Source organism: Penicillium verhagenii, assembly GCF_028828195.1.
Source record: "Penicillium verhagenii strain IBT 33310 chromosome Unknown utg000007l_segment0_segment0, whole genome shotgun sequence".
In the NCBI taxonomy this organism is placed as follows: Eukaryota; Fungi; Ascomycota; class Eurotiomycetes; order Eurotiales; family Aspergillaceae; genus Penicillium; species Penicillium verhagenii.
In genome coordinates, this window is record NW_026643171.1 from 1,032,052 (window position 1) to 1,055,416 (window position 23,365).

The window sequence follows — 23,365 nt, forward strand, 5'->3', positions numbered from 1 at the left end:
TTGAAAGTCAATTCGGTTTTTTATTTTCTTAGGGCTCAGGCAACATTTGTAGATTGAAGATAGACAAATCCATATTGGTACTAGTAGTGATAAAATTGATTTGTTCTAGGCTTGGATGGTGTGTATCTACATAGCACATCTTTGACCTATTGGGTACCTACTACCTAGTAGGTAGTATGAATGTACTACCTAACGCTCGCAACATTGAATAGACCTTGGAATCGATTTCAATGCTTGACGCCGATTCAATGCATAATAACCCAGGAGTGCTCGGTGTACATGTGCATGTGCCTAATGCTGGAGGGTAAATAAAACAGAGGCACAGACCAATCCACACAAGAAATCTAAATCATATAATTTTCGTATCATCCTTTATAATCTACTGCTCACGAACCACATCCGAGAAACACCACGTATCCACCTGGGCACAATATTCAAGAGTTGATAGCGTATAGTATGGATCAATCCCAACACCACGTGTGCACCGAAACCACAAGGCCACATAAGAAAATCGTCAAAGCACGTCATAATTCATATCTCATATCAAACGCGCGCATATGAAATCCAAAAAAAAAAACAGATATCATAGCAGCATCCAAAAATCAAAAAGTGGGGACAACATAAACGCCGCATTCGTCTCTGTTCATCCCATCCAGCCCCAAACACAAGACACCGAAACATCGGCCCAAACAAGCTTCTAAAGTAAAGGCAAGAAAAACGAACTAGCTAAGCACTAGATGGATATAGAAAGTGAGAAAATGAAAGAAAGCACAAGCACAAGCACAAGCAAAAAGGAAACAGGAAACAAGAAACGAAGAAAAAATGAAAACCACAAAAAGCGATAATTCAAAGCCTTTCAAAAAAATCAAAAAAAAGATCATCACCACTTCTTCCGCCCCTTCCCCTTCCCATTCCCCCTCGTCTTCAACTCCACAAACCCAAGCTCCTTCAAACCCTCCGCCAAAATAGACGAATCGCTCATCCCCGGGAAATCCTTAGCCGGATACACACGGAACGGATCCGACCACGCCTCAGCAAGAATAGGCATAGATTGACCCGTATCCTCCACAGAGCCCCAATTCATAAGTCTAAACTGCAGCCGATACAGCCCCGCAGTACGAATCGACAGATCCGCAAAGATGAAAAACGTAGCAGGCTGATGCAGCTTGGAGGCATTGCGCAGATTCGGATTGGGAGGCGGCGAAGCCGGGGCGAGAGGGTTGGCGGGGAGATCATCCACGGAGGAAGGGTGCGTAGGGGCGGAATTTGGATCTGGGTCCGCTTCGACGTAGAACGGGGACATGAAAGCCTTGCCGGAGAGAAGGGGGGTGGAGAAGTCGTCGTCTGCGCGCGCGACGCCGTCGGACTCCTTCTCTTTACAAAGGTCTCTGCCATCTCTATCTCTATCTCTATCTCTGTCGCGGTCTGCTTGGTCTGGGTCGGGGGGCTGGGAGACTGTGGAGGAGGAAGAGGGGTTTGTTTCTGGGAAGGGGAAGAGCAGACAGCCGACGGTGAAGCGGGGGTCTTGGAGGGTATCTTTGTCGTCTTGGGAGTCTGGGTCGAAGTCTGTGAGGAGGATCTGCACGATTGGTGGTGGGTCGACGGGGCGGCGGTCACGGTCTCCTGCGCCGCAGGCGCGGGCAGCAATGGGCTGCTGGCGGACGTGGAGGTGGTATCTTGGTAGAGCGGATTTGCGACGGGGTGGTGGTGAGGGCGATGGATCTTCGTGGTTGAGGAGCTTGTCGAAACCATGTGGCATGCTGTATGGGGGTGTGCGAGTGCGTCGGGGGAGCTCCTTTTCTTTTTGCTTTGTTGTGCTTGTGCTTGTGCTTGTGCTTGTGTGGGTGGTGGGTGGAAGTTGGTTACCCACGAGGGAGATGGGGCTCTTTTCCGAATGTATAGGACTAAGTATAGTAGCTATGGAGCTGTTGCTATGCCTGAGAGAGATGTAGTCAGAAAAAGAGGATGCAAAGTTGAGGATCTAGTTTCCACGAACAGCAATGCTTGAAAAGTAGAGCTGGCGATGGAGAACCGTGTGCACCTGCACCTGCACGGTGCACCACACACACACATACACACACTCGAACACACATATACAAGGACGGACAACTGACAAGTGGTGATTCGACGGAAGAAACGAAAAGAAAAAAGAGGAACTTTACTGGGACTCCTGGTCGTATGTCCGGGCCCGATTACTAGAAATCGGAATCGGAATGGGATACTCATGGCCATGGGCTAGCATAGGACTCGATCTCTCCGTGTACGAGGCACTATAGTCGCGTAGATCGGTAGCTGGCAGAGGGGCCTGATGATGCATCCGCAACGGCAGCGTCTGTATGCGATTCTGAGCCTGAGCTTGAGTCTGAGCCTGCATCTGCAACGGCAACGGCATGGGCATGGGCATGGGCATGGGCCTGGACATGGGCATCTGAGGCAAAGCCAAAGCCGGACGATTCATATAGTCACTATGCGCCGAAAGCATATATCTAGGCTGCGGCTGCGGCTGCGGCTGCGAGTTCCTCAGCAAGCAGTCCGGCGGCGGTAATCTCGGAGCCGCCATGGGTGGCGACAAGAGCGGCAGGTCATAAGCCATGGATTCTGACGGGCGAAAATGGCGAAAGTCATGATGTGGATAAGGTTGATATGTGGCGGGCCCCGGGCCCGGATGTTGATATGGCCTCTGATCGAGATGAGGAGTGTCGGCGGGATGCCCCCATTGCTGTGACGGGGTCCTCGACATCTATTCAAGACTGCGCAGGTGGAGCACGCAGGCCCTTCGACGGACGTTAGGCAGCCTTAAGTAAGGCCAAGCAGTGGATTTTCAGCTCGGAATTAGGCATTGGATGATGATCCACAAAGCGGTCAGTCAGCCACACCCGCGTGGAAGAGAAAGTGGTCTCAGATGTAGATTGTCTCCTTTCTGGGATCATTTATATGTAAGGACCCAAAGTTGTGCAGGATCGGTAATCACGCAAGACCTTCCAGATTGCATATCCCGGATCTTTGAGCGGGCCAAGAATCTGATAACCCCACTGCAGCTGGCCAAGGCAGAGATTGTCCAGTTTTTTTTTTTTTTTTTACCGTAAAGAATTTTTTTGGATCTATGGAGCTGCGACTCTGCGAGGGGGTTTGGATTTTTTTTAATGGAAGTTTGCTGGGGGGTTTTTTTTTGCTTTTCTTTTGTGTTTTGTGGTATGTGTAATTGTCATGAAATATTACTTGGTTTCCTTGTTTTTGGGGTTTGTTTGTCTTTGCTTTGTTTGTTACTTTTTTTTCAGCTTCAGAGACATGACTGGTAGTTAAACCATCAGGTATCAAACTTGTATAAAAGGCCACTAAGAGAGTCCCAAGTATAGAGAGACTCTGAGAGAGTATGAATATTAGTACCAGATATTTTAGGCACCTCTTTTCATTTTTCGTTTTTTTCACTCTCTTCTCTGATTTTCTCATTCTCTTATAATTCTTTTCTATCCACTATTTCGGTCTTCATTTCTACATTTGTTCAGGACCCCTCGTTACGGAGACTGTACCAGATTGAGTGATCCACCGAGATGGTAAAGGAAAAAAAAATAAAAGGGAAGAGCCGGGGGAACGGGCCGAACAGACATTGGTCCCGCCACAGTGTGGTGGATGCACAAGTGGGCAAATGTGGATTTGTGTCTCTATCGAGTCTGTGCGTGAAGCGTGATGATATACTCGGAAATAGGTTCCTGACAGCAACTGTCACCCGAGTCTCTGAGGCCCTTGAAAGGACGGTCAGCGGGGGGGCTTGGCTCAGCAGAGTTTGGGATTCTGAGCGTTAGCGTCTAACTCCAATTTGGGATCGTGTGGCGTGGCTACAGTGGCCTGTGGTTTAAGGGTTTGAGGGAAGAATAGGACCGAAACCGGATAGCAATAGAGAGAAAAATCCAGTTTTTTTATCAAATAATAATGAGAAAAAAGATAAGAATAGTCAAGGAGAGAACAACCTCCAACTTACAAAGGGAATGGATATTACAAACATGTAACGGATTACTCCGTATGGATAGTTGGCTTTGGCTGTACTGGTTCTTCAGGGCTGTGTCCCACAAGAACAGTACCCAAATAGTACCCAAATAGTACCAACTGCCATACTCCGTATTCGCTTGTCAAAATGAAACATGAAAATGTAAAAATCAAAACCTTGACCTCCGCTTTACGGAGTATAGAATGGAGATTCAAAAGCCAAAGCATAAAACACGCAAATTTGGTAGCGTAGCGAGAACGGGCACACCCGGCGATCAGATGCTGACCAAGTAGTTCTCGGATGGAGCGACTGTTGCCATCCTGGGAATGGGGCCTGCAACTCCAAGGGCTTGGCAACCGCTATTATGGAGGGAGCACGGAGATGCCGCAGCGAAGAGAGAGGAAGAGAGAAAGAGATCTTCCCATGCCCCCCCACAGCGGGGATCTTGAAACCACGTCAGTGGCAGCCAAGCTCGCCAGGCTCGCCGTAATGGTGGGGAACTGAGCCAGTCAGGTCGCCGTCTCCATACCATGACGAGAGTGGCAAGCTTTTCGGAAGGAACTCTGTAAACTCAGGTATTTCCAGGAAATGAAAGTAAGTTAGCGTTTCACGGCAGTGGGCTCCGACTATCCCTCGCATGGCAGTTCGGCAGGGTTTGGTAAACCCCCTCATACGTAAATATACGTAAAAAATGCAAAAAAAAATCATAATTAAAAAGGAAGAGAAAAGAAAAAAGGCAGCCGTGAGAGGGAAAAGCGGACCAGTTTTCTCATCGTTTGATTAACAGATGGGTCTGATGAGTCTGGTGGGTCCAAGCGTCGAGGCAATAGTAGGCAAACATTGTATGGGATCGATCACAAGTACATCTAAAAAAAGGTCCGCAAAGCTCATTGAAATGGTGAGTTGCTGACATCTCGGAAGAAAAAGATAAACAAATAGAAGTAAATAGATAGAAGAAAAGGTAAATTCAGTGAATCCAAAAAGATTGAGCACGCCTCCTAAGTCATAGGCTTCAAGTGTCCGTCGGCAAATAGCCGTAATCGCCAAATGTGCCGTCAAGTGTGAGCTAGACTCGCGTGACAAGCGCCAAAATCCCAGAACTTTGGATCCTTGGCGAGGGAGGGGCGCTATTTAGGCGTGGCCCCCACAAGACCCCAGTGGGTTGTAGGTTGTAGATTGTACACATATGGATAAACAAAAGGTGGTCTTTGCTTTGAACGAGCTGTGGCGGGGTCCCACTGAAATGACTGATCAACTAAGTATGATCAAGTACGCTGTGAACGTCATCGAATTCGGATATACACCTGCCATGTTCCGACCAGTCAGCGCCTCGGAAATACCATTCGAGGCGATGAAGATCGCGCTCTACTACCGTTTGGACGCTACATTCAATGTTCGACAAGATCCCTGCAGCCTGGAAAGAATCGGACGGGACACATCGCTCGGTCAGATGAGTGGCTTGCTGGCCCTTACCGTCGATCCATCCTTCTTCAGCCCCTGCTGAGTCTCCAATCATTCGCTGGAAAACTCTTGTGTGCTGAAGAGCAGCTCTGCCTTGGATTCAATTGGCCATGCAGGGCAAACCAGATACGTGCTCCCCACTCGAGACTTGTACGGAGTATGTATTTCACACTCCATACGAAGAATGTCGATCAGGACTGGAGCTTTGTTATTTATCAAAAGTGAATGGAAGCGGTTTCTGATTTTCTGATTGGGGTCTCGAATCCAACTGGCAGTGAGTGGAGTACCGGAGACCAGTGGGGAACTCAAAAAGTGGGTTTTCTCTCTTTTCTCGCTTCTTGCGTTGCTCGGACTTGGGAATGATGCACAGATAGATAGGGGGTGAAAAACTAAAAAAGAAAAATTGTGCAGAGACATTGAAAACTTATCACAAAGTGGGTCTAGGAATCTCATATGTATGCTAGAAAAAGAAATTTTCAAAAAAAAAAAGATACACCGCTGGATCATCGCAGTCACACTGGAAGATCATCTCCACATGTGATCAACGAACGATCTTCCTTATGCGTGGGCACTAGTTCAATGGGCTTTGACGAACACATCACGGACCCAAGTCCGGACTCGGGTCGATGTCCAGATAATAACGACCAGAGTAATCTCGATGTTGACGATCAGGGGACAAGGGTAATGCATGAGGCTTGTCAAATGGCCGGATATACATCACAGCCCCAAATGGACCATTGGATGGGGTTGGACCGCGGTCCATGACAGCCGAATATGCCCCAACAAAAAGCGCAACGGTTTCACCGAACTGACGATCCCATGCCACGATATACCCAGATGGTTTCCACGGTGTGTCTGGGCCAGGTCGTGTTTCCAAGTATCCCAATTGCATCAAATGCAAGCTGTTAGCCCCCACTTGGGGTTCTCCATTGATAAAAGGCCGCGCCCGCATTAAACCGAGCGAAGCCGGTGTCCACCGCTCAGACTGGTCTGTCGAGGCGGGTGGTGAGAGATCTGAGAACTCTATTGGTGATCGTTGAGGACACCATCGGAATTCGACAGTGGGGAACTCCGCTTGAAAGGCTTCCCACTGTTTTTGATCCAAGTTGAGCTGTACAGTCACATTGTAGACATCGCCATCATAATCATTTAGCAAATCAACAACCTGGCCAAGCTCCTCGCGTGATTTAGAGCATCCGTGAGCAAGCAACTCGGGATAAAGTCGAGCGATATCGTCGTATCCGGTTGAATTACCATCAATGGTGAAGAGCGGCTGATCCGTGAAAGTGGCCCAAAGAGAGTTTGGGGTTACCCCAGAATGTGTCTTTCTGTCGCCTGTTTGTTCTTGAGATTCTTGCCATTTAATGCCTAACCTCTGTTCCATATTGCTGAAGCCAGCTTCCAGCAACTTTTTATAATCTTCATCAGTGACCAAATCGGCCAACGATTCTCCAACAATTGGGTCCTTGAACAAAGCTTGTAGATTATGGGAGGCGTCGATATTAGGCAATGTGCCACTGCACTGTTTGGAGATGTCTTCCAAGAAGTCTCGTGCTGTCTCCGAGCGCCCAGATTGAATCAGGACCAGAATTACACTGTAAGCCGAGCGGCAGGCTTCCAAATCTTTGGTATCAAGCGTCTGAAGAAATACAGCCCAGAATCCATAGAGTATTTCGTCACTGCCTATGCCAGCTAGAAGGCGGAGAAGTGCAGCAAAGTCATGCTGATCGTGGCACAGCGACTCAAACAAGATACTATGCACATCTGAAGGAACACCCCCTTCTCCTGTGATCGTGGCAAGCAACGCCGAAGTGTCATAAGTTGGGACTTCAAACAGTTTCGCATTGATAGCAGACGAAAATGCTTGGACAATTCGGTCTCCAAAAGTCAGTCGTACAGCGGTCTTTCTTTGCCATGCAGCGAGAAAGCGTTGCAAGGCCGGAAAAGACAGATCTAGCGCTGCATAGTAGATACCAAGCTCACAGAACTGGGAATAAATAGGCAATTTGAGTCGTTCAAGTCTAGCAAGGATATCGCTCAATAGTGCAACGATCTCTGAATATGTGTTGTGAGACTGACAGCGCCGTAGTGCCTGCGCGAGAAGAGTACAGTTTTTCACTTGTAGCCGCGCAGCTCCTTCTGAATCAACAACCATTTTTTCAATAGTGGCCTTTAAGGCTGATACATCGGTTACAAAGTTGAGCAATAGCGTATCTTGTCGTCGGTTTATGGGATGGACACCTTTGAGGGGTAACCACAAGGCCGCAGGAGGACTACCCAACTTCCATTCTGCATCGAGAAGCTGTTGAGCCTGTCTGTGTGACAATTTTTCGGGTTCATTATCAGGTCGTATATTATTTGAGGTGATAAAACTGGACCGAAGCAGTTGTGTCGGAGAAGGGACAATAGACCTATACCGAGTCTCGTTGTCGGAGCTGCGGACAGCACCAATGGAAGAGTGATAGCGAGATGATGGGCGCACAATGCAAGCTGAATAGTAGAGGGGTTTGTATCTTGGGATCTGGGGAGTTGCGCATCTCATGTTGGGCGAAATCGTAAATAAAACCAATGCGCGGAGAACAAGACGACCCACGGGTGGAGATGAGAGCTGACCCGCACGACGGGAATTCTGGGGTGGCAGATTGTTTAGAGCCAAAAGCGGTGGGCAACGGGCGGTGAGGCTGATGTCATCTCGTCGCGGAAAACTGCAGTCGCAACCTCTCTTCCCACCCTCTCATCACCTTTCCCCCACGAACTATCACTACCCTACCCAGCGCCAGCGTGTTTCACCATGCCGAAGACACGAAACCAGACCGTGTCCACCGAGGAGGCCGAAAAGCCAGACCTAACTGATGTTACTTCGGACGTTACACCCACCGAAACACCCAACACAGCCGACTCAAATACTGAGAAGCAAGAGGATGATGCAGCTGGTAAGGCAAAGGACAGACTGCAAAGATTTAAAGCACTTCAGGCAAGAGCGGTAAGAGATCTAATATCTAAGCAATGAGATTTGGATCGATTACAATACTGATGTATTTTAGAAATCTGCCAATGAGCGCAATCTGAAAGAAACTGCTGCGGAAACCCAGCGACTTGCTACGGATCCGAATTTGGCCACTTCACTTGCCCGCAAACATGCCTTTGCCTCTCACAACCTCCTAAAAGCAGACACAGAAGCGGCTGGTGAAGATTTCGAGCGCAAGCGAGCCTGGGACTGGACTGTTGACGAATCTGAGAAGTGGGATCGACGTATGGACAAGAAACAGCGCCATCGCGACAACGTCGCGTTCCAAGATTACACACAAGACGCCAACAAGGTGTACAAGCGACAAATGCGAGAACTTCCCGCGAACTTGGAGGCATATGAAAAGGAGAAACTGGCTGCAATTGAGAAGGCCGCTGCCAATGGCGACCTCGAGATTGTGGAGACCGCCGACGGGGAAATGATCGCGGTTGATAAGAATGGCAGCTTCTATTCCACCGCTGATAGCGTGGGCTTCACCGAAAACAAACCAGATCGCGCAGCCATAGACCGACTTGTCGGCGATATCCACAAGGCCGAAGAAGTGCGCCTTAAGAAACGCAAGGAGCGTCGTGGTGATGATGAGGCCGATGTGACGTACATCAACGAAAAGAACAAGCAGTTCAACCAGAAGCTTGCCCGATTCTACAACAAGGTAGGCATCTGCCAGTCGTACTCGTCCACGTGGGCATTCTATCTAACTTTTATCTCTTTTTTTTAGTACACAACCGAGATTCGGGACAGTTTCGAGCGAGGAACTATGATCTAATGCGCCACGAGAGAGAAAAAAAATACAAGATTAGAAATAATATACATGTGCTGGGCACTTTTCTGGGTCGGGTTCGGAATAAGACACTCGCCATCCCTTCACAACATATCGTGTGCTTTTGTGTCAACTCTCGGGATGCCAAACCTCAGATTCGAATCGGGCTTATAGCATTGCTTTCCTCCAGGCCTTTGTGGCTAATGCCTCAATCTGCTTCGTTCCTACTGCTCCCCTTGTTGACTCGTCTTCCAAAGCCTCCACTACAGCCTCGCCCACGGTATCGACTTTCAACGGCTTTTCAGCCATGGCGCCAAGGAATCCAAGCTTGTTTCCCAGAAAAGTGTTGACCTCCGACGTGAGAAAGCCGCCTAGGGCGATTGGCAATGTGAACTTTCTGCTGGAATCGAACATGAAACCGGGTCGAATGAAAATACTCCGCAATTCCGGAAGGGTGGAGGCGATTGTGTCTTCCGCCTCCCTCTTGGTGGTGATGTATCGGGCCGGAAGGACTGGCGCGCCGGCCGCAGCAGAGATGTACACGAAGGCTGGAACGTGTTCGGTCAAGGATTCTTTAGCTAATGCGATAGCTGTTTTGCGAGAGATAGTCAGATCCCTGGCAACTTGTTTCAGACTCTAGATATCCACAATCAAACAAACCTACCTGAATCTCTGTTCATAAGCTCATAAGTCAATTGACCATCCCTTTCCTTTGGCTTAAGAGCCTCGCCATCTTTTAGGGTTAATGGATCTTGGCTTCCCAACTTGGATGAGCTGAAAGCCCGCTGGAGTCCACCAATAATGGGCTCTCTGCCTTGTACTACACCCTTGTAATCGGCCTCCAGAAGAATGCCCATGGAGTGAACGACGGCAGTAGCACCACTCAGGAACGATTTGTAGCTCTCCGGCTTCAAAAGATCAGCCTTGGCCCATTCGACTGAGCTTGCCCAGCTTGGGCGCGCCGAGGAACTAGTGACGGTGTCCCACCGCGGTTCGCCTGATCGACTGAGGAAGATATGAGTATCTCAAAGGAAGAGAAAAGAGGCTGGCAAACACAGCTCCAGCTTACCTTAATGAGACTACCGACCATCCCCGCGCTGCGGCTGATTTGCAGATCCTAGATCCTGGATCCGTATATTAGCATAATTAATATCGCCTCATCTGCGCATGCACCACAAACCTAAGAAACCGCTTCCACCGGCAACAACAAGCCTCTTAGTAGCCATTGTGTACGTTTACAGTGTAGATGAAATGTTTTCCAGGGGCGCAGAGTTCAAAATTTGCAAAAAAAGGCAGCCTGCATATGTTATCAATTGACAAGAATTCAAGCTATGGAAAGCTCCCGCGGGCCGCATGCCGTCACCGGGTCACGTGTGTCGCGAGCGCCTTTTTCCGCCCGTCGCGCCCGTTTAGCAGCTCGAATTATTGCCTGAGCATAATCATTCATTCTACACCCAAGCCATCCCTTGACCGGCCCAAAAACTTCAACATGCCATCCACACCAGCAAACAAGCGCGTTAGAGTGAGTTACCCCGCCTTTGACAGGGTCTAGTATTCGGAAATCAAGAAACCAAGCTAATCCCTTCATAGGGAGTCTCAGTATTCCGCCCATTCAGTATGTCTTCGCAGCAAAGCCACGGGTAAAATAAAGACTAACGCGCAGACCCTCAGTTTTTGGCAGTGAAGCACAACTATTTGACCCCGAGAAGAAGCCAGCAAACGCACCTGTCGACCACACTCATCAATGGCGCATCTTCGTTAAAGGCATCAACGATGAGGATATCTCCTACTGGCTGAAGAAAGTCCAATTCAAACTCCACGAGACATACGCACAAAGTGTTCGCACAATCGAGGCGCCTCCCTTCGAAGTTGTCGAGACTGGCTGGGGTGAATTCGAGATCCAGATCAAATTGTACTTCGTCCCCGAGTCAAACGAGAAGCCACAGACACTCTGGCACAGCTTGAAGCTGCATCCCTATGGCCCGGATGCGGAGGGTATGAAGGAGCGCCGGGAAGTGGTTATTAGTCAGAATTACGAGGAAGTCATCTTCAATGAGCCCGTGGAGCCCTTCTATGAGGTTCTTACCGGAGGCCCTGCCGGTACTGCTCCGCCTCGGGCTAAGGGAAAGAACTCAAAGCAGGGCGCTGGGCGGACTGCGGAAATCCCCATCAACGATGCGCCGAAGAATCCATACAGTCGGACGACGGAGAATAAGGAACTTGATCGGATGTCGGAGGCTATGAAGACAGTGGAGGCGATGATCAAAGAGGAGAAAGATCGCTTGGTTGAGCGGGAGAAAACACTTGCTGAATTACGGGAGAGTGAAGGTGTTTCCGCTAATACGAAGAAGAGATGATTACGCACAAGGCGTTTTCTTTTCTCGATGGTCTTCCCAGACTATTGTATTCGGTCTATGAAATCACGGGCTTACGGCAAAACCTCGATCTGCCTCGTGATGTCAACCACAGCAAATACCAATCTCACAACACACCTGAGCTTTAACATGATCTGCCATTGCTATTCATTTGACTCCATGAAATGGCCAGTCTCGCGACAATACAGTGCAACACATGGAATGATCGAAGATCATGAGTTATCAAAAAGCCCGGGCTCCTCCAGCAGGAACTGTTGAATATCGACAACTGACCAGCATTCGCTTTCAAATGAACGCGTCAAGGCTGGCAAGCTCTTACCCAGTTTTTCCAGGCGTACCATCCAGGTGTCTAATCCGACTTAGAGCATCTGGATTTGGAACGCTACCTACCGAGCATATCCTTAAACCCACCTCTACATGGCATTTTTCGAGGATCGGTTTACTCTAAAAGATAAAGCGTTGCAACTACTATTGAAGCCATACACACTCAATACACCAATTATAAGCAGATTCTCGATGTTCAAGGGCATGATCAACATTTTAAAGGATTAATTTAGTAAGAAACACGGCGGTTTGACGTATGGCTCTTAGGGCGTTCATGCGTAATGGTGATACATAATATTATTAATGAGAATGCTACCCCGAGACAAGCTCAAACAGTCAACTTTGACCTAAAAAGTGGCGTCCTTGGTCGTGTCCCGGGTTTGCTTAAGAAAGGGCATCAAAGCAGTTCCTCCAGTCCCATACAGGCCAGACGGGTTCTCATCCTTCAGTCCATCCACCTGGGCACTCGCGGTAGCGAGGTTAACATTATCAGGCGATGGCGGAGTCGGCGCACCCCGTCTAGCTGCCAGGACAATGTACCGTGAGACAATCCTCATATGTGTGTCCCTGAATGCAGAGAGGGTCATGCAAGCGTCATTGTATGCATCTTTCAATAATTTCTCGGCCAGCGAAGACATCACAAAAGACCTGATGTTGCAGTGGCGGCCAAGAATCTCCAAGAACCGCTTGTGGGAATCAGGCATGTAGTTTCGCATTTCCTGATGTTACGCAAATGCAATATTAGCACTGTATCCACGGGGCGGTATATGTACGTAGAAGGAGGGAATTCTACCTGTAGATAGCTAGACGAGCCACTTAAACCGCCCGTGGCATGATGATTCACGCCAAGAAAGATATCAAAAGTCTGAATCAGCGAGCTCTGTCCATTACTGCCTCCGCTGTATTGGCGCCACTCTCCTTGGCCATTTCCCTCATCATAAAACACGCCTCTAGGCAGACCAGCACTAGCCATATTCTTACTACCAGCCAAAAAAGGACGGAGCTGGTAGAAGAAAACGCTGGGGTCGCATTTCTCATGCATACGCTGAAGTGTGGAGGTGAAGTCGCGGAGGCCGTCGGTAAATTTCCACAGCAGGGCAGTCAGTCGCTGTACTTCGTTGGCAGAAGCTGCAGCGATAGCATCAAGCATAAGCGTGACCAGTTTGCCACCCTTTGCTTCGATAGCCACTGAGATTACGAGAAACCACTCCTCATCCGGCGTGTTCGTAAACGAAGTCAACAGGGACAGGTTATCTGGGTCCGAGATATCGGCGTCACTGCGTGCAGTGTAGTTCCACAGCGTCAGCCCTGCATATGTTGCACAGGGTGGGAGTCCGAGATGAGCGCAGATCTTCAAGAAAGGCTTTGTGATACAAGGCGGGATTGTCTAGATATGATTTTCATTGATTAGAGCTGAAGGGACTAAAGTGCCACGGAGGAGAGCATACATCTTTGGGCTTTGTGCCGCCCCAGATGTAGGCGTGGGTCAGGAACCCCAACACCGAATAAGCACGTTGCCATTCCGGCTCTGTCAACAACAAGTCCACGTCGAGTATTGGCATATTATCGATTAGTGATCGGATACTGCCATCTTTGATGAGTGTTGATAATTGACTGGCGAGGCTTTCCCAGGGCTCATAGTATGTATTGGGTAAATTGGCGATAGGAGGAGTGGAGGGGAGGAAGCCATTTTTGTCGGATACCGCATAATCTTCCAATCTGATGATCGGATATTCGAGCATGTCGACGCGGTAGAGGATGGAGATAACGAGGTAAAAGAGGTCAAGGGGCGAATAAATTGCGGATATGAGAAGATGGAAAGTCTAGTAGATTAAAGTTGTTCCAAAGTTATGAAAGTAGGATAAGGCGGGTAGGATAGAGCGCTGAAAATGAAGCCAACCAGGTTAAGATTGAAACCGATTCAAATAAAGAAAAATACTACTTACTCGGATGTTAATATAATAGGGATGATTAACGGCTGGCGTCGGCCGATGGTTATTTTGGCTATCTATAAAACACGGATCTTTCACCCGCTTCCTATATCCGTGTTCCGTGCTTGGAACTTTACCACGGAACTGGAGACTCATGATGACATTGATGTTTTTATACTGTCAAGTTCATTAGTTCCTTTGTATACTTTCTTGAGTGACTCTTGAGTTACTTTCCCAGTTCGGGAAATAACTAGTGATCCCTGCTTATCCTCCAAAAGCAAACATGCGTCGGCCTTTGAGATACCACTATGACGAGTTATAATGTTAACTGCGAACAACTCGCATCTGGTAACACCAGAAATAAACAAAAATGATAACGGAATTAGATCCACCCGGATTCCTTCAAGTAAAACTTGAATATGTACATAAATACTTAGGCATTACGTATGTTATCATATGATAGTCCAGCATTCAAAAAAAAACATGAATTGATTGGAATTGGCTGATAAGCACTTGGAAGAAAGCTAATAGTGTGGGGACGGATCAGGGGCGGAAGCGGAAGTTCCAGCCCGGATGCAACTGCATTTCCCCCCTCCCGATCTCACAAGCTGCAGTTATAAAACCCAGCTGAATTGTATGTTCGATTTGATCCCAGTCTCGGCCTGATCCATATCTAATATATATCCAGTCCAGGTGTCACGACTTACTGCATACCCCTGTCATCTACATCGCTAGTCCGTTTCTTGTTGATCTATCAACAATTCAATATGGGCGGAGGAAACGCAACAAATGGAACCAAGGCGCCGAAGCCTGTCTTTCCCGCCGAGGCCGCGTCAAAAGAATATGCGGCTTCCCTCGACGCCACTGATCCCCTCCGAGAGCTGCGAGATCTGTTTATTATCCCTTCCAAGGCAAATCTGTCTTCGAAGAAGCTAGCTAAGCCAGGCAAGTCCCCGAGAGCATCGCGTAAACAAGTGTAGACACATTGCGGCGTCAAGTATCACAGGAGCTAACATTGAATAATATGTATCACAGGCCTTTCTAATGAGCCAAGCATTTATTTCTGTGGCAACTCATTGGGAATCCAGCCCAAGGCTGTTTCCAAGTACATGGAAGCTCAGCTCGATACCTGGTCATCTATTGGTGTCTGTGGGCACTTTACCCGCCTCGAAGACTCGCCTTTGAAGGAATGGCAACTTCTTTCCGAGCAGGCATCGGCGTCCATGTGCAAGGTTGTGGGCGCAAGCCCGCAGGAAGTCGCCGCTATGGGAACCCTAACTATGAACCTACACTTCCTGCTCGCGAGTTTCTACAGACCGACAGAGAAGCGACACAAGATTCTCATGGACTGGAAGGCATTCCCTAGCGACCATGTAAGTCAAATATAAACAAAGCATTGGGCGTCACTATGCAAAAGGAAAAACACAGCATACTAACCTCTAATCAGTACGCGATTGAATCCCATGTCGCCTGGCACGGCCTCGACGCCAAGGAGAACATGGTCCTGATTGGCCCCGATGAAGACCAGTATGAGATCTCGACTGAAAAGATTCTCTCGTACATTGACGAACATGCGGAAGATGCTGCTGTTATTCTACTACCCGGTATCCAATACTACACAGGCCAGTTATTTGACATTCCCCGCATTACATCATACGCCCAGTCTCGGGGCCTGATCGTGGGCTGGGATCTGGCACACGCATATGGAAATGTTGAGATTAAGCTTCACGACTGGAATGTTGATTTTGCCGCTTGGTGCACTTACAAATATGGCAATGCCGGGCCCGGAGCAATGGGCGGTCTTTTCGTGCACGAGCGCCACGGCGAAGTGGATTACAGCCAGGGAGAGGATGCGCCCAAGTTCCGACACCGGTTGACCGGCTGGTACGGCGGTGACCGATCTGTACGATTTAAGATGGACAACAGTAAGTTGCATTGTCAGGATCCATTCCCCACACATGTGCTAATACTTACGTTTTAGAATTTAAACCTATTCCCGGCGCTAACGGCTTCGTTATCTCCAACCCCTCAGTGATCGATTTGACAACTCTCTGTGCTTCGCTGTCCGTTTTTGATCAAACATCAATGGCTGACTTGCGTCAGAAATCGCTTAAGCTTACTGCATACTTGGAGTTCCTTCTTTTGAAGGATACCACTGACGAGACTCGTCAATTTGATATTATCACTCCGTCGGATCCTCATGCCCGTGGCGCTCAATTGAGCGTTTTGCTTAAGCCCGGACTTCTGCACAAGGTAGCTGAACGACTCCAAGATGCCGGCATTATCTGTGATAAGCGGGAGCCCGACGTTGTTCGTGTTGCACCTGTTCCTCTTTACAACACTTTTTCTGAAGTTTACACTTTTGTGGAAACATTCAGAGGGGCTTTGAGTGCCTAAACGAAAATTCTTTTGCCATATCTATGAATTTATGCGATCTGTCTGTGGCATTTCAGGAAGCAGGAAACCAGGAACATTTCAAATAATGTTGATCTAGTGCTTCGATTTGGTGGCTGGTTATGTTTGCTCAAGCTCTTTATTTAATATTTCGGAGCTGGGGTCAAGATTATGTATATGATACCATTTATCTATAAAATATCAAATTATGCTATTTTTTAGAAGTTTCCAACGTTCTCCCAACTATCACTACCCCGAAGAAACTCTTGCCCCTGTGAGAAGAAGTTGGTCGCAAGGATGGAGAAGTCATCGTTGGACAAAGCCAGCTGCTGCGGTGCCAGCAGCGCGCCTTGAGAATAATCCGGCCCATTGGAAAAGACGGGATTGGCATTGAAGTTCGGGGATTGAAGAGTCGAAGACGATTCTTCTAGTGCATTCAACCGAGTCGGTGCCGGTAAAGGCGAAGTTTGCGATACCTCATTAGCCACAGTGGGGGGCCCGGTGTAAAGCGAATTTCCGAATAAACGTCTGGCGGAATCCACATCACTGTTTGATGAGTACTCGAGGATTTCCCAGAAGCGAGAGAGATCAATCAGAAGACTTTGGTTCTGGACACCCGGATCAGATTGGTATGTGGCTGAAACAGCATTTTCCAGGTGTTCCAGTCGTTCTGCCTAGAGAATGAAAAAGGCGAAGATTAGCTAGCCATATCAGGTTAAAAAGAGTCACTAAGTGCATCAACATACCAAGCGAGCCATATGAGGCCACCTCTCACCGATTTGTTGTACAAATTTAACACATTTCGCAAACCGGTCTCGCTTCTGTTCTCTAATAGCCGGATTCTCCGTGAAGCTTAACTGGAGCTCGATAGTAGCCACGACCGCAGCGCTATACCCCAGCAACGGATCCGACACCAAGAAAGACTTCTCTTCAAAAAAGTTGATGAAATGAATGATCCAAGTCGTATGAGACGAGATTAAATCCGAAGTATGTTGCAAGAAAATCTCAGGAATGGTACTTCGAAACGTACGCAGACTCAACGACAGGAGCAACGGGTGATTGAGGAGACAGAGGATGGTGTGGTACATGAACTGATTTAAAAACCACGGACCCCAATACTCTCTATGAGTCTGCAATTCCTCCAACGACCTATCACTCAGGTTCGCGGGCTTAAAGCGGTGCGTCAGCGGCATGAGAGTTTCCAGATCCATCTGCAAGGCAATGATCTTCGAGTACTCGGAGTCCGGCGACCAAGGCGGCACATTACCCGGGCGACCGCGGTGTCGCACGTATCGAGCAGTTCTTCCAAACGCCTCGCTCAGCATGATGACGTACGCGACGATTCCCTGGTCCTGCAGCTCACTTCGCCGGACACCTGGGGTCGGGGGAACAGGAGAGATGGCACGGGCTGGTCGGGTGGGACTCTGGGGGTAGGGCGGACCTCCGGCATCTGGGAGATCTAGAATGGAGAAGTCGCCGCCGTGTATGCGTTTCAGAAGAAATATGCTCCAATAGCATCGCCTTCGCTCTTCGCGGAGGATGTTATTTGTCGTTGCACGAGACTCGAGGCCAAGGTTGGCGCAGCGTGCAAGGTTCACTGCCAGACTGCTGTGGATGCTGGAGCGGTGTGTATTTCCATCTGGGGAAGATGAGCGACTGATAGGTTGGATTTTGGGTATATTTTACTCACTTGTAAAGTCAACTAGACTCAAGAGACACAGGCACTGGAGGGTTGAAATTTCGACTGGCCCCTCGGAGACCCGCTTCATAACCAGACCCCGCGCCACTTCTGCATAGCTGTTCACCAATTCTGTTAAGTTGTGGTAATTGCGGTATGAGTCGGAGAATCTGAGACTCAGAGCCAGAATTCCATATATGATCTCAATATCGCGCCCTTGAAGACTGGTGATGAAGCTACTTATGTGGAACAGAGGCAGAGGCTGAGATTCACAATACAGTAAGTAAAGCTCTGCTATAGGGATGATATCTTCCCACGGCGGCAGAATTACAGACGAGCCAATGCCCGACGGCGTCGCAGAGAGAACATCATTTGGCATCGAATGCTCAGCTCTAGATCTGGGTTGCCCCGACATATCAGTACGGAACAGTTTTTTTTTGACGTTATACGGGTTCATACCCCAAATGATCAAGCACTGCTCCCAGCTTTCCCTCTAAGCTGCGTAGTCGATCTTCCTGAATCGCTTCTTAGTAATTTTCACACCCATACGACTCGAACGTCAGGACCTACGAGATTTGGAGACGATGCATGTAGGGGCGGACCCGGAGGCGGGACACTCGACCTCGACTGATCCTCCGGTGGTACATGTCGGCGTCTTGACTCCGCATATACGCACTCTTGGCGCAACCTAGCACACAAAGAGCAAACCGGCTGCTCCCCGTGGCATTTAGCCTTTTTCCGTCTAGAGAAACATGAGTATCGCGTCTAATACGGATGAGGTTTTCCGGGCCTACCTGCAGGGCTCACAGGCCTGTCGAACCCGCTTGCCAGCAACTTCTGCATATGGCGAGGCCATCACATCTACGAGTGGTGGTATGAACCAAGACCCATAGTCTCCAGAATTTGCTGGGGTACAACAATTTGTGTGTGAAGCCTTATGCTCAAATGTTGGCAGACATGTCTTTGATTAGATGACTAATGGATACTGTATCCGGGCCGCAGATGGAGCGGAACACGGAATAGAGCCCGGAACCTTGGAATAAGTAGGAACTAGTATATAGTAGACATTCAATGTTAGATTAGAGATTCTGAAAATGCAGCTTCGAAGACATACAGGACTACCTATTAGGCAATTGTTTGAAAATGTGGATGTTTGGTGCTAAACAGCTCAGCTACTTGCTTTTTTAAGTTGAGCAATACGCACTCAAGCCTTGGAATGACACTGCTAAAGGCATCAAAACTCCGTCGATTGTAACTAAGGCTATGCGCGAAAAACTCCTTAAGAATATTGCGCGTAGCCCATATAAGTATTTGGTCTAAACCATCCAGATGTCAAAACTCCGTGGGTTGTAAGACTATGCGCAAAAAATCTTGCGCACAGCCCATATAAATGGTGCAAAGTGCACACCTTCAAAGCTCCGCCCGCCTGGGCCTTGGAAACAGCTGCGAAACGCAAGCACCAGTTGACCCAACCTTGGAAATGTTTAAAGAAGCAAACGTAACTTAATTGGCACTAGAATTGGTGGTATATACAGCCCCAAACCAGTATGCCTGCAAACCAATCTAACCTTCACCGGAATAGAAATACACCATGTCGAGTCACCCAAGACTTCGTATCCAACGATCCCGCCAACTGCAGATAGCACCATCGTCTATCGTCGAACTAATTTAGATCCAGGTCTTGTGGCCCTGTTCAATGGGTTAGCTGATGTTCACAGTGTCATAGAAATTTCCCGATCTGATTCATTGGCGGGGATGGTGAGGAAAAGAAGGGAGGTAAAACTCACGAAAACCATGCGGCACATGGCGTAGGTGGTGGCTATTATTGTATTATCAGTATACCGGTCATAGTACGTTTCCGGTCCCACAAAAGGTCAACTTACCAGCACCGAGACCGTAGACGGAGATCAGGTAGGGGTACATGATGTAACCACTGCGGGAGGTCTGTAGAAAAGCGCCAAGTCAGATCATTGCCGTTATAAAACAATTGATTCGAATCAAACTAACCTTCCACCACTGACGCTTGCCGTCGTTGTTCTGGAACAGACGCTGGTAGTAGGGGACACGGTTCTCACGGAACACGAACCTATAGCCGGAAAAACACGTATTAGTAACGATTCGTCAAGTCCGAGACTATTGCCCGTATCCCGGTGCAATATGTAGAACAATTGGTCATTGCGTTGTCGAGAAGCTGCGAAGCGAGATTCGGGCGCACTCGGAGACGCGGTCCTGAGTGGAATTGGGGGGGTTTAAGGGTAGCAGGAGCAAGGATAGGTGGTGACATACCCAGCCATGCGAGGCACAGTGCGGAACATTTTGGCGGTTGGAAGGGAGTGGAGGGGTTAGGCAATGGGAGGGAGTTGAATGGGGTGATGTTCTTGAGGTTTAGGATCGAGCTTCAGAGATCATGTGACTTCCCTCTTTCCTCCGCCCGCTTTTTTGCCAATCAAACTCGTGTGCTTATTAAGAACACGAATTTCTCGAAAGGGGAAAGCGTCATTAGTCCCTCCGCGCGGAAGCTGGCTTGCTGGTTATTCTACCTTTTTTTCAAGTCATATTTCCAGCATGGTCCAGCATTGGGTGCCATCTCATTTTTTGCACCTATGCGACCGGCTTTGAATCGATTATTGAAAAGGCCGTCTGCCCTCTCGATAATCGACAGCCTCATCACAACTTCAATCGGAATCGAGCAGTTGGAATTCCGATACACGCGCCTACAATGCCAATCACGATGTCAGTCAAAATGTGCCAGTCAACCCAAACTGGCCGATAACAAAGATACCGGCGTTTCACACCAGGAGAAGACGAGCAATCCATGGCTGAGCAAATCGAAGACAAAGCCTCTCAGTTTCTCTATATACGACATTGAACCAAATACCCCTTCACCCGAACCTTCCTTTCGCGCAAACGACTCTGCCCCGAGCGGAACTCCAGAATGTATCACCAAATCCCTACGACTCGACCCGGAAAGGCTGGAATTCGAGTCAGACATCGGACACTCCAAGGACCTCGGTACACGATTAGTGGACCTCCCAGAACATAGGAACAACTTTGAGCTTTGGGAAGAACTGCTTCGTTTTCGCCAGCGCCAATATGGGGATCATGGTACAAAGGTTATTTGGGACGGAATCACAAACCGTGCGGGTGGGGTGAAGTTGCCTCTGACGGGAAAGCACGCGGATTTCTTCTGGCAAAGTTTCGTGGACCTGGGACTGAAACGGGAGACATTCCTAAAAGAAGTCCTGGACTATGCAGTAATTCTTGGGGGTAGTGATGGCTGCTGCTGGTCAGGACTCTATGAGAGAGTGGTGGGTGGTCTTCTGGAACGAGACATGAAGAAACAGGCCATTGATTGGCACCGAAAGCTTCAAGATTCTCAGCTGGCGAGCCCCAGTGACCTCTTACGAATAATTCCATACGCCATACCCCCGCCAATTGTGCCTGCCGTTAATGATGTGCTATTGTTTGCCACCCCTCGCCCCACGCTACAGTCCAAGACACCATTAATGCGGATCAAAACCCTGAAAGCTCTATGTCGCGGAATTGATCATCGCATATACGGCCCTGTCATTTTAAGTCTACTGGAGCAAGGCTATGGAGAAGATGCATTAGCAATGCATGGCTGGTTGATTGCTCGCCGCGACCACCCCCAATCAATGCAGGAGCTAGAACATTTATTGGAATATACAAGGAAGTACGGGCTTCGTCAGGAATATGACAATCTCCGAGATTATGCCCAACTTCAGTTTCCGTCGGACAATCCCGAACAAAATATGTCACAAGGACAGCAAGCAAGCGAAAAGGATACCAAATCTGGCAGCTCACGGAAACGTGAATACAAAGACGACATCGCTGCCAGGTTGTTTGCCACTCGTGCTCTCAATTTCGACATGGTTATCGGTGGTCTGAGAATGCTCGGCATTTCCAAAATCGGCCCACGAACCTTACGGGAGATGGCCGTGAGAGCCCACGACAGCCAGGAAATTTTAACAAATCTCAAATTGCTTCGCCAGGCTGGTATCACCACCACGGACAGTGTCTTCGCGAAACTGGTACCAAAGCTTGCAGCCCAGACTCGCGAATTCCTGCTTTCCGACTTGTTACAGAGCGATCAGCATCCTGATACTCTGGAAGATGCCAAGCTACAGGAATCACTCTTGATCTCATACTACATGGCTCGTGACTCACGTCAGTACAACATGTCATTAGCCATATTGGCAGAGCATTTCCCGGATTCTACAGGCTTACTTGATATTCACTTCCGAAAACATCTGGCTACTGGAGAGCTAAGTGCTGCTTCCAAAGTGGTAGATGAGCTCACATTACTTGGGAAGACCCTGAGCGAGGACAGTGTGGACTTTATGGCCGAAAAGGTCTTGCCATCTCGCCGAATGCATCATAGACCACAAGTGACCCCAGGGCTACCTGCCCATGATGCAGCGATTTTTGTGTTCAAGGTTCTTCAGCGCGTGGTCCCCACCGGCTGCTATGTTAGCCCGGCTTTCTGGCAAGAACTTCTCAAGCGGTTCGGCATGGGCAACCATTGGGATGAATTACGAGAATGCTCTATGTGGCTTGTTGACCAATACACCCACAGACCGGAAGAGAAGGGGAAACACCGAGGAATCCTTTCTTCTCAGCAAATGCCCACCATTCGATCAGATAATCGAGTGCTTGGTCTTATCTTTGACGAGGAAATGCAACAAGCCATCATTTCCTGGGGCTTCAAGTTGCGTGTGACGCGTGCCACCACAAACGAAATCTATTGTCCACACCCCGCCACCGGTGCCAAGCTCATTGCTTGGACACGAGGCTTAATACTTCTACGGGAGCTTGAGGAAGCCGGTCTTGCTCTTCGGCTAGGCCCAATCCGCCGTGCGACTCAGATCCGCTTGAACCTACTGTTTGGAGTGTATTGCCATTCTGCGGTCCGCTTCAACCGTATGCTGCGGAGGGTCAACCCATACAATCAAGATCAGGTTTATAAGGACATCAATCTTGCCTGGGGCCAGTCTCTATTCGAGGGCAAGGAACACTCGGAACCAGAGAAGCTTCTGAACCCTCCACGCTCACCCTTTTCTCTGAGGAACACAGCCAAGGTCATGTTGTCTAAAAGGCGAGCTCGATGAAGCAGAAATAAATTATTAGTTTAGATGTATCAATAAATGTATAATACTGAATACAAATGAGAATCGATCATTGATCATATGCATGAATGGTCGGGATCATCCACTTGATTGATCCCTCGCGTCTAGTAAATAGGAGTTTTCTGAATGTAGGCCGTGTCACCTTGTGTCATCAGCGCTTCGCCCGCTTATTCTCAGGGGAATAATGTACGATTCCAGGCAACAAGAAAGAAAGAGAGTTGAAATTTCAAGCCAAGACCCAAGAAGTTATGAGTACGTAGTGTTAGGCGGCCAATAGAGTAC

General features: G+C 48.6%; 12 protein-coding genes across 12 annotated transcripts; 5 read left to right on the plus strand and 7 right to left on the minus strand.

The window, feature by feature from the left end:
- Positions 1-880: 880 nt before the first annotated feature.
- Positions 881-1,759, minus strand: N7466_007058 (velvet factor family protein; the record flags this gene model as incomplete). Its single annotated transcript, XM_057166447.1, has 1 exon — positions 881-1,759. The coding sequence occupies one exon, from the start codon at positions 1,757-1,759 to the stop codon at positions 881-883; it is 879 nt and encodes a 292-aa protein (XP_057019488.1).
- Positions 1,760-2,158: 399 nt separating this feature from the next.
- Positions 2,159-2,593, minus strand: N7466_007059 (uncharacterized protein; the record flags this gene model as incomplete). Its single annotated transcript, XM_057166448.1, has 1 exon — positions 2,159-2,593. The coding sequence occupies one exon, from the start codon at positions 2,591-2,593 to the stop codon at positions 2,159-2,161; it is 435 nt and encodes a 144-aa protein (XP_057019489.1).
- A 2,635-nt stretch (positions 2,594-5,228) lies between these two features.
- On the plus strand, positions 5,229-5,489 carry N7466_007060 (uncharacterized protein; the record flags this gene model as incomplete). Its single annotated transcript, XM_057166449.1, has 1 exon — positions 5,229-5,489. The coding sequence occupies one exon, from the start codon at positions 5,229-5,231 to the stop codon at positions 5,487-5,489; it is 261 nt and encodes an 86-aa protein (XP_057019490.1).
- A 555-nt stretch (positions 5,490-6,044) lies between these two features.
- On the minus strand, positions 6,045-7,988 carry N7466_007061 (uncharacterized protein; the record flags this gene model as incomplete). The annotated part of the gene is made up of 1 exon (XM_057166450.1): positions 6,045-7,988. The coding sequence occupies one exon, from the start codon at positions 7,986-7,988 to the stop codon at positions 6,045-6,047; it is 1,944 nt and encodes a 647-aa protein (XP_057019491.1).
- A 249-nt stretch (positions 7,989-8,237) lies between these two features.
- Positions 8,238-9,240, plus strand: N7466_007062 (pre-mRNA-splicing factor SYF2; the record flags this gene model as incomplete). The annotated part of the gene is made up of 3 exons (XM_057166451.1): positions 8,238-8,429; positions 8,491-9,126; positions 9,193-9,240. The coding sequence occupies 3 exons, from the start codon at positions 8,238-8,240 to the stop codon at positions 9,238-9,240; spliced, it is 876 nt and encodes a 291-aa protein (XP_057019492.1).
- A 162-nt stretch (positions 9,241-9,402) lies between these two features.
- On the minus strand, positions 9,403-10,460 carry horA (ubiquinone biosynthesis protein COQ11; the record flags this gene model as incomplete). Its single annotated transcript, XM_057166452.1, has 4 exons — positions 9,403-9,824; positions 9,899-10,239; positions 10,304-10,358; positions 10,415-10,460. The coding sequence occupies 4 exons, from the start codon at positions 10,458-10,460 to the stop codon at positions 9,403-9,405; spliced, it is 864 nt and encodes a 287-aa protein (XP_057019493.1).
- A 263-nt stretch (positions 10,461-10,723) lies between these two features.
- On the plus strand, positions 10,724-11,591 carry yaf9 (YEATS domain-containing protein YAF9; the record flags this gene model as incomplete). The annotated part of the gene is made up of 3 exons (XM_057166453.1): positions 10,724-10,756; positions 10,825-10,849; positions 10,906-11,591. The coding sequence occupies 3 exons, from the start codon at positions 10,724-10,726 to the stop codon at positions 11,589-11,591; spliced, it is 744 nt and encodes a 247-aa protein (XP_057019494.1).
- A 689-nt stretch (positions 11,592-12,280) lies between these two features.
- N7466_007065 (indoleamine 2,3-dioxygenase) lies at positions 12,281-13,675 on the minus strand (the record flags this gene model as incomplete). The annotated part of the gene is made up of 3 exons (XM_057166454.1): positions 12,281-12,652; positions 12,727-13,320; positions 13,382-13,675. The coding sequence occupies 3 exons, from the start codon at positions 13,673-13,675 to the stop codon at positions 12,281-12,283; spliced, it is 1,260 nt and encodes a 419-aa protein (XP_057019495.1).
- A 956-nt stretch (positions 13,676-14,631) lies between these two features.
- N7466_007066 (kynureninase) lies at positions 14,632-16,261 on the plus strand (the record flags this gene model as incomplete). The annotated part of the gene is made up of 4 exons (XM_057166455.1): positions 14,632-14,830; positions 14,900-15,237; positions 15,312-15,789; positions 15,846-16,261. The coding sequence occupies 4 exons, from the start codon at positions 14,632-14,634 to the stop codon at positions 16,259-16,261; spliced, it is 1,431 nt and encodes a 476-aa protein (XP_057019496.1).
- A 215-nt stretch (positions 16,262-16,476) lies between these two features.
- On the minus strand, positions 16,477-18,792 carry N7466_007067 (uncharacterized protein; the record flags this gene model as incomplete). The annotated part of the gene is made up of 6 exons (XM_057166456.1): positions 16,477-16,932; positions 17,005-17,897; positions 17,949-18,334; positions 18,396-18,451; positions 18,507-18,678; positions 18,731-18,792. The coding sequence occupies 6 exons, from the start codon at positions 18,790-18,792 to the stop codon at positions 16,477-16,479; spliced, it is 2,025 nt and encodes a 674-aa protein (XP_057019497.1).
- An 812-nt stretch (positions 18,793-19,604) lies between these two features.
- Positions 19,605-20,251, minus strand: N7466_007068 (cytochrome c oxidase subunit 7; the record flags this gene model as incomplete). Its single annotated transcript, XM_057166457.1, has 5 exons — positions 19,605-19,625; positions 19,724-19,755; positions 19,820-19,880; positions 19,944-20,022; positions 20,223-20,251. The coding sequence occupies 5 exons, from the start codon at positions 20,249-20,251 to the stop codon at positions 19,605-19,607; spliced, it is 222 nt and encodes a 73-aa protein (XP_057019498.1).
- A 288-nt stretch (positions 20,252-20,539) lies between these two features.
- On the plus strand, positions 20,540-23,065 carry N7466_007069 (uncharacterized protein; the record flags this gene model as incomplete). Its single annotated transcript, XM_057166458.1, has 1 exon — positions 20,540-23,065. One exon carries the CDS (start codon positions 20,540-20,542, stop codon positions 23,063-23,065), a length of 2,526 nt encoding a protein of 841 aa, XP_057019499.1.
- Positions 23,066-23,365: the final 300 nt, after the last annotated feature.